The sequence below is a fragment of the Cebus imitator genome, unplaced genomic scaffold (genome assembly GCF_001604975.1).
Source record: "Cebus imitator isolate Cc_AM_T3 unplaced genomic scaffold, Cebus_imitator-1.0 Scaffold20, whole genome shotgun sequence".
Lineage (NCBI taxonomy): Eukaryota > Metazoa > Chordata > Mammalia > Primates > Cebidae > Cebus > Cebus imitator.
Genome location: NW_016107335.1, coordinates 7992312 through 8000963, shown reverse-complemented (window position 1 = coordinate 8000963; position 8652 = coordinate 7992312). Strand labels below are relative to the sequence as shown.

Here is an 8652-nt window from a genome sequence, read left to right as displayed (position 1 = left end):
CCACCCCTGCACCCCTCCTCCCTCTCCCCAATTCCACCCCTGCACCCCTCCTCCCTCTCCCCCATTCCGCCACTGCACCCTTCCTCCCTCTCTCCCATCCCACCACTGTACACTTTCTCCCTCCCCCTCCACCCCGTCCCACCCCTGCACCCTGGCCTGTCCTGACCTTTGCATTCCCTTGACCCAGGATGGGCCCTGCACCCCAAGACGCTGCCTGGGCTCCCTGGTATTTCCGAGGAAACTGCAGGGCCGGCCCTCCCCCGGCCCCACAGCCCCTGAGCAGCTGCTGAGTCAGGCCCGGGCCTTCATCAACCAGTACTACAGCTCCATCAAGAGGTGACAGCTTCCCGGATGCCACAGCCTCCCTGGTCCCACTGAGGCCCCAGAAACCCCTTGACAACCTCCCGCATGACTCACTCCCTTCCCAAATCCTAACACCACGTGGGTCCCTCCAGCCCACCCCCCAAGCATGGCACAAAGCCTGGAGGCGGGCCTCCCTGTCCCACACAACTTCCTGCTTTTCCCCTTCCCACCCCCTCCTCCCCAGGAGCGGCTCCCAGGCCCATGAGCAGCGGCTTCAAGAGGTGGAAGCCGAGGTGGCAGCCACAGGCACCTACCAGCTTAGGGAGAGCGAGCTGGTGTTCGGGGCCAAGCAGGCCTGGCGCAACGCTCCCCGCTGTGTGGGCCGGATCCAGTGGGGGAAACTGCAGGTGCGGCCAGCGAGACCTCGGGCAGGACAGAAAGGGGTGCAGGGTGGCGGGCAGTTCCTGAGGCTTCCCAGGGACTAGGGGGTCCCAAACAGTGGAGGAGATCGCTGCTTGTTCCCTTAGAGACTAGAAAGGTAGATGGGCTGCCCCACCCTCAGCACCCAGGGGAACCTCAGTCCAGTAGTAAAGACCTGGTTATTAAGCCCTACAGTGGCGCCTTGGCTGGAGGAGGGGAGAACGTCCAGCCTCCTCCACGGTGAGGACGGCTGGGCGAAGCTTCCCTGGGCGGTGGGTGCCGTCAGTAGCAGGAGCAGCCTCCTGGAAAAGCCCTGGCTGCTGCTTCTCCCACCAGGCCAGCCCAATACAGCCTCTCACCCACACCCGGTGCTCCCCCCAGGTCCCCTGCCCCGGCCCGCACCCCCCTCACACCCCAGCCCACAGACTCGGGGCTGGCCTCAATTACTAGAACAGCCTGTGCCCACGGCACTAAAAGAAGCAAGCTGCCCCATGGGGGAACTGCACCTACGGCCTTGACCTCTTTCTCCGCCACTGGACTGGCCGCCAAAGAGTTTGGAATAAAGCCTCGTGCCTAGTGAATCCCAAAGGAGTTTCGAGTAAAATAAAAACAATCAGATCTGACACCTGCCTGACCCTCTAAGTCGTTCAAAGCTTTAGGTCAACTTTGATCCCTCTGAGCCGCCATAGTGGGCCCCTCTCAGAGCTGCCTCCCTGCCACTCCCCTGCCCCTGTCACTGACACGTGTTTCCTCCTCCCTCAGGCAGGAGTGGGACCTCCCAACCTCCTCCTGCGGCCTCCACTCAGCCAGCCAAGACAGCTCCTCCAAGCGCTAGAATGTCAGGACGAGCAGCGTCCCAGGAGGTGCCCTGTGCAGCCTTCCCTTCCCATCATCCATGTGATTCTCAGAGAATCAGACAGCTGCCTGGGGTCACCTGTCCCTTCTTGAGTGCAATGGTTCATGGGGATTTGCTGCCCACACTCCTAGGCAGCCTTTGAGACATCCATTGGTGCCTAACCCAAGCATTAGTTTGGCAGAGGCTGTCCGTCCTCGGTACTGGGTACCAGGTCAACTTCTGTAGGGATGGGGAGACGCCTGGCGCAGGGAGGAGATGAGGAGCAGGCCGGGTGCTACATATGTCAGAGAGCAGGGCAGGAAGGGATCAGTGTGGATGCCAGTGGTCAGGAGGACGCCGTGGGGTGAACCAGGGCCCCTGCCCCTCACCAGCATCTCCTCTGGGGCTCATACTCAAGACCCCGTCTCTCTCCTCTGCCTCCTCTCCCGCGGCCTCGGCTGGCTCAGGTGTTCGATGCCCGGGACTGCAGGTCTGCACAGGAGATGTTCACCTACATCTGCAACCACATCAAGTATGCCACCAACCGGGGCAACCTTCGGTGAGTGTCCCCCACGCCAGGCCCAGCCTTCTCCCCCGAGGCAGGGAAGGCGGGGTGCTGACCAGCTCTTTCCCCACGCATGCCAGCTCGGCCATCACAGTGTTCCCGCAGCGCTGTCCTGGCCGCGGAGACTTCCGAATCTGGAACAGCCAGCTGGTGCGCTACGCGGGCTACCGGCAGCAGGACGGCTCCGTGCGGGGGGACCCGGCCAACGTGGAGATCACTGAGGTGGGCACTGAGAGCCACCCACAAGGGTCTCCCCAAGGTGGAGAATGAGGAAGCCAGTGGGAGAAGGCTCGGGGGATCAGGCAGGAAGAGGGGAGCCTAGGTGAGAGGAAGGATGAAAAACGTCAAAGGAGGGGTGCCAGGATGGGCATGGAGACGCAACCAGTGAGGGGTCCCCGAGATGAAGGCAAGAGATGGTGGATGGAGAGATCTCTGAGAAGGGCATGAGGCTCAGCCCCAGGCGCCCCCCTCCCGGCCCACTCCCCACAGCTCTGCATCCAGCATGGCTGGACCCCAGGAAGCGGCCGCTTCGACGTGCTGCCCCTGCTGCTGCAGGCCCCGGACGAACCCCCAGAACTCTTCCTTCTGCCCCCCGAGCTGGTCCTTGAGGTGCCCCTGGAGCACCCCACGTGAGCACCAAAGGGACTGGCTGGGTGGGATGGAGGGGGCCATCCCTGAGCCCCTCGAGGAGAGCCTGCAGGGGGTGCTGATTCCAATGCCCCAACACCCCCAGGCTGGAGTGGTTCGCAGCCCTGGGCCTGCGCTGGTACGCCCTCCCGGCCGTGTCCAACATGCTGCTGGAAATTGGGGGTCTGGAGTTCCCCGCAGCCCCCTTCAGTGGCTGGTACATGAGCACTGAGATTGGCACCAGGAACCTGTGTGACCCCCACCGCTACAACATCCTGGAGGTAAGGGATGGGCTGCGGCACAGCCACCAAGTGTCCCTGCCCTGGTGGGGTCTGGCTCTCACTCCATCCCCAAAACGTCAGCCACAGGGACAATCAGAGCAGGGCCAGGGCTGCCTCCTAAATGGGAACTGAGGACCAGCTCTGGAGCCACTGAGGCTGGGGCAGAGGGGTAGGGGTGAGAGGGGTGTGTGGGGGTGTGAGTGGGTGAGTGTAAGGGTGTGGGGTTGTGGGGCTGGGTGTATGTGGGTTTGTAGGGGTGTGTAAGGGGTGAGTGTGAGAGTGTGTGTGGGTGTGAGTGTGGGTGTGTGTAGAGGGTGTGAGAGTGTGGGTTTGTGGGGGTGGGTGTGGATGTGTAGATGTGAGTGTGTAGGGGGTGTGTGTGAGTGTGGGTCTGTGTAGGGAGTGTGGGAGTGTGTGTGGGTGTAGGTGTGAGTGTGGGTGTGTGTAGGGGTGAGTGTGAGAGTATGGGTTTGTGGGTGTGTGTGTGTGTGTGTGTGTGTGGGTTTGTGGGTGGGTGTGGGTGTGAGTGGGTGGGTGAGGGGTGCATGGGGGTGGGTGTGAACGTGTAGTTGTCTTTCCAGGTATAAGACCCATAACTCTAGAGGTTTCATCAGATTCTCAGAGAGGACCTTGACTCAGAAAGGGTTAAGACCCATTTTTGAGATGAGAAATTAAAGCCTGGGGCTGATAAGTGACTGGCCCAAGGTCCCTCTCTGCTCTGAGATGCCTTCGCAGGCAAAAACCCGAACCAGCCCACTCAGCAGCCAGGCGTTCGAATGGCCACCACTCACCTCACTCCTTCCAGCCATGATGGGAAACAGATATAGCCTCCACCCCCACCCCCATCACCTCTGTCCCTACTGATGCCACGCACCCTCCTGCCCCAGGACGTGGCTGTCTGCATGGACCTGGATACCCGGACGACCTCGTCCCTGTGGAAAGACAAGGCAGCGGTGGAAATCAACTTGGCTGTGCTGCACAGTTACCAGGTGCACAGGCCCAGACTGGCCAGGAAGGCAAAGGGCTCGGGTGCGGGGGGAAGCAGGGGCAAGGGATGGAGGAGAGGGAGGCATTTAGAAACTGGGCAGGATCCGACAGGCGGAAGAAGTTCCACATTCCCAGTGCCATGGCGCACACTGGCCTGCAGTTCTGGGACAGGGAATGTGCTGTCATCTGGTGGCTTAATGTGTGCCAGGGACTTTGTTGTTTACTGCATGCGAGGTCATGCTGATTCCCAGGGTATTGTAGTTTGCGGGACCCACTGGATCCTGAAAACTAATACCAGGATCGAGGGCACGCCAGGAGTGGTAGTTTGCTGAGTACTGCGGGCTATTTGGTTTGGAGGCAGGCATACAGATGCTGGAGACTAGAGCTGCTGTTGCACATTGAACTTGGAGCATGACCATGCAGGATGCAGCTTGGGATGACACTGGTTTGAGGGGACACAGGATGTGTTAGATGTGCGGTGACCTAGGACACGTGGTTTGGAGTGACAGGAGTGGCAGAGAAAGAATGGGCGAGTTCTGTGGGCCTGGTCTGAGCCTCTCCACCTCTCTCCCCCTGCCAGCTGGCCAAAGTGACCATTGTGGACCACCACGCTGCCACAGCCTCCTTCATGAAGCACCTGGAGAATGAGCAGAAGGCCAGGGGGGGCTGCCCTGCAGACTGGGCCTGGATCGTACCCCCCATCTCAGGCAGCCTCACTCCTGTCTTCCATCAGGAGATGGTCAACTATTTCCTGTCCCCTGCATTCCGCTACCAGGTGCACACCCTAACCGGTTCTGCCCACCTGGGCCCAGCTCTAACTCTGAGTAGCCCCTAGGGACTTATAACCTTTCCTTTTCTTTACCTCCCCTCCCAACCCTATCACCTCTCTGTAGCCAGACCCCTGGAAGGGGAGTGCAGCCAAGGGCACCGGCATCACCAGGAAGAAGACCTTTAAGGAAGTGGCCAAGTGGGTACCCCAGGAGCACCGCCCTTCCCTACAACCCTGGGGGGACCTTGCCCTAGCAGTGTTCTGGGCCCACCATTCAGTACCCCAAAACCCTGTTGTGAGGGGGTTGGACCCTTGCCTGGGAAGGTCTTGCCTCTGTGCACCTGGGACACCCTGACGCCTCCCTTGCCCACAGCGCCGTGAAGATCTCCGCCTCACTCATGGGCACCGTGATGGCAAAGCGAGTGAAGGCAACAATCCTGTATGGCTCTGAGACCGGCCGGGCCCAGGGCTATGCACAGCAGTTGGGGAGACTCTTCCGGAAGGCTTTTGACCCCCGGGTAGGGCTTTTGCCCCCAGGGGAGCAGGGAGATAGAAAGAGGGGGCTCTATCAGCATCTTTAGGGGTGTCTGGGAGGACAGGAAGTGTTACAAGTCAGAACTCATGAGGAACCCCAGAACCACAGGTGTTCAGAAATCAAGTTGGGGCCTGAATCTTGCACTGCCAGAAAGGCCAGAATGAGGAGGACAGGGCCTCAGGGGGTCACAGCACCCAGGACATCTGCCTTTCTACCCACAGGTCCTGTGTATGGATGAGTATGACGTGGTGTCCCTCGAACATGAGACGCTGGTGCTGGTGGTAACCAGCACATTTGGGAATGGGGATCCCCCGGAGAATGGAGAGGTAAGAATTTCCAGGAAAGGGGCTGCTGGGAATGAGGAGAGACTCAAAATTGGAGTGACTGGGCAGGAACCTCTGCCCAACACACACACATACACTTGGGCACACACACACACACCAGGATGGAAAGGGAAATGCCAAGAGACACCCCTCCCCAGCCTGAAACCCCACACAAGGCACACTCCCAGCCTACCCATGAGGCTTCCTCCCTTCAACTCATTTCCATTATCAGTGCAAGTTTCTAACACAGGAAAGGCATGTCCTGGCTGACCAAGAGGTTAGACTGTGCTCAGGCATTGAGAAATAAGAAAGACAGGGATACACCGAGCGCGGCTTCCAGGATGCAGGTAATATTTCTTACTGGATGCCGGTTACACAGGTGTGTTCAGTTTGTGACAATCCATAAAGCTGTCATTTACAACACCTACAACACTATTCCAGCATTTCTTTTCTTCTTTTCATTGTTTTATTTATTTTGAGAATCTATGTATGTTGCCCAGGCTGACCTTGAACTCCTAGCCTCAAGTGATCTTCCTGCCTCAGCTGCCTCAGGCTCCTTTTTAACAAAAGAAATAGAGCGCTGTTTAGATGCCCACGTAGATTAGATAACTTCACTTAAAAAAAAAAATACACACACACACACAGTTAGAGTACCACCATTGAATGCCTTCTCTTGCAAGCTTAGATGTCTCTGAGCTGCCCTGGGCTAGGTTCATTTCTGGTTCTTACCTGCTTCAGCTTCTCAGTGTTAAAGCCCTTATTAGCACTAAGTACCTCCCGGGAACTCTTTTTTTTTTTTTTTTTTTTTTCCTTTTGAGACAAGGTCTAACTCTGTGGCCCAGGCTGGAGTGCAGTAGTAGTACAATCATGGCTGACTGCAGCCTCAACCTCCCAGACTCAAGCGATCCTCCCACCTCAGCCTCCTAAGTAGCTGGGACCACAGGGCTGTGCCATAGTGCCTAGCTAATTTTTGTATTTTTTGTAGAGATGGGGTTTTGCCATGTTGCCTAGGCTGGTCTCTAACTCCTGGGTTTAAGCGATCCACCTGCCTTGGCCTTCCAAAGTGCTGGGATTATAGACGTGAGCCACCGCACCTGGCCGTCAGTATCTTAAGGAAGCCTAAATCTGATGAAAGCCTTTTCGCTGCCTTCTTGTCTATTTCAGCCCTCATTCTGCCCTACATTTTTTTAAAAAATGGCACCAGCAATTGACTTTTTTTTTTTAGTATAAAGGTGTATGAATACCCATATAACCCACAGCCTTTACAAGGTATAGCACATTTCCATCACCCTGGAAAGTTCCCTCAGTTTCTCACGTGCATCCCTTCCCAGTCTGTCTCCCTGCCAAAGTGTCTGTCACCATAGGTTAGTTTCACCTGCTCTAGGACAGCACCTAGATGGAAGCACGCGGTGTTACGGCATCTCCCGCTGAGTCTGTTTTCGAGGCGCACCCGTGTTGTTACGTGACTCAGTATTTCACTCATTCTGCTGCTGAGTGGTGTTCATTGTGTGAATATCCCCAGTTTGTTTATCCATTCTCCTGTTGGTGACACTTGGGCTGTTTCCAGGTCGGGGCTATTATGAATAAAGCTGTTATGAACATTCTTGTACCCGGCTTTTGTGGGCTTATGTTTTTATTTCTCTTGGATAAATACCTAGGAGTAGAATTGGTAGGTCATAGGGTAGATGCATGTTTAATCTTTCTCTTTTTAAAAAAATTAAAATGCAAGGCGAGGCGTGGTGGCTCACACCTGTAATCCCAGCACTTTGGGAGGCCCTGGTGGGCAGATCATTTGAGGTCAGGAGCTCAAGACCAGCCTGACCAACATGGCAAAACCCTGTCTCTACTAAAATACAAAAATTAGCCCGGCATGGTGGTGGACGCCTGTAGTGCCAGCTACTGAGGAGGCTGAGGCAGGAGAATCGCTAGAACCCAGGAGGTGGAGGCTTCAGTGAGCCAAGATCACGCCACTGCACTCGGCCTGGGCAATAGAGCAAGACTTTGATTCAAAATAAAATACAAATAAATAAAACTCCAAAACAGACAAGCAAATTAAACTGTACCTTTAAGATCTGTACATTTCAACTTATATTAATTTTATCCCAAGTTTTTAATAAATCTAGGAATACAGCTCACAGAAGATAGGGTATACTCACTAAAAATATTAGCAGAGGCCGGGCGCAGTGCCTCACTCCAGTAATCCCAGCACTTTGAGAGGCCGAGGTGGGCAGATCACGAGGTCAGGAGATCAACACCATCCTGGCCAACATGGTGAAGCCCTGTCTCTACAAAACTACAAAAAATTAGCCGGGCATGGTGACACATGCCTGTAATCCCAGCTGCTGGGGAGGCTGAGGCAGGAAAATCACTTGAACCCAGGAGGCAGAGGTTGCAGTGAGCCGAGAGTGCGCCACTGCACTCCAGCTTGGCGACAGAGCAAGACTCTGTCTTTAAAAAAAAAGAACAAAAATATTTATAGCAAATTTGTGTATAATACCCCATACTGGAAATAAGTCACATGACTATTGACAAAAAGTGATAAATTGTGGTATATTCAAGTGCCATATCGCACTAAGTGTGAACAAAATATAACCACACACAACAATGCAGGTGAATCTCAAAAAATGTGAAGAGTAAAAAAAGCCAGACCAAAGAATACATACTGTATTACAGGATTCACTTTAATAAAGTTCAGAAACAGGCAGAACTAATCCATGGAGTTAGAAATTAGGAGGGGAGTTAGTCACCCCTGGGGTGGGGGTGGCAGTGACAGGAAGGAGGCACAAAGGTGGCTTCTAGGATTTAGGTGGCTTCTAGGATGTGGGTAATATTTATTTTCTTTTTTTTTTTTTTTTGAGGCAGAGGCTCGCTCTGTCACCCAGGCCCAGGCTGGAGTGCAATGGCGCCATCTCAGCCCACTGCAAACTCTGCCTCCTGGATTCAAGCGATTCTCCTGCCTCAGCCTCCCGAGTAGCTGGGATTATAGGTGTCAGCCACTGCACCCAGC

The 8652-nt window shown here is 55.3% G+C and overlaps 1 protein-coding gene across 1 annotated transcript in view; it reads left to right on the top strand.

Moving 5' to 3' along the window:
• The window catches only part of NOS3 (nitric oxide synthase 3), a 22008-nt gene that overhangs the window by 2520 nt on the left and 10836 nt on the right, over positions 1–8652 (top strand). The window contains exons 3-13 of the mRNA XM_017520478.2: positions 188–336; positions 548–710; positions 2026–2117; positions 2204–2345; positions 2613–2752; positions 2857–3031; positions 3919–4020; positions 4599–4793; positions 4912–4985; positions 5161–5305; positions 5544–5648. Of these exons, the coding sequence (XP_017375967.1) occupies positions 188–336; positions 548–710; positions 2026–2117; positions 2204–2345; positions 2613–2752; positions 2857–3031; positions 3919–4020; positions 4599–4793; positions 4912–4985; positions 5161–5305; positions 5544–5648 (1482 nt within the window). The remainder of the gene's footprint in view (positions 1–187; positions 337–547; positions 711–2025; positions 2118–2203; positions 2346–2612; positions 2753–2856; positions 3032–3918; positions 4021–4598; positions 4794–4911; positions 4986–5160; positions 5306–5543; positions 5649–8652) is intronic.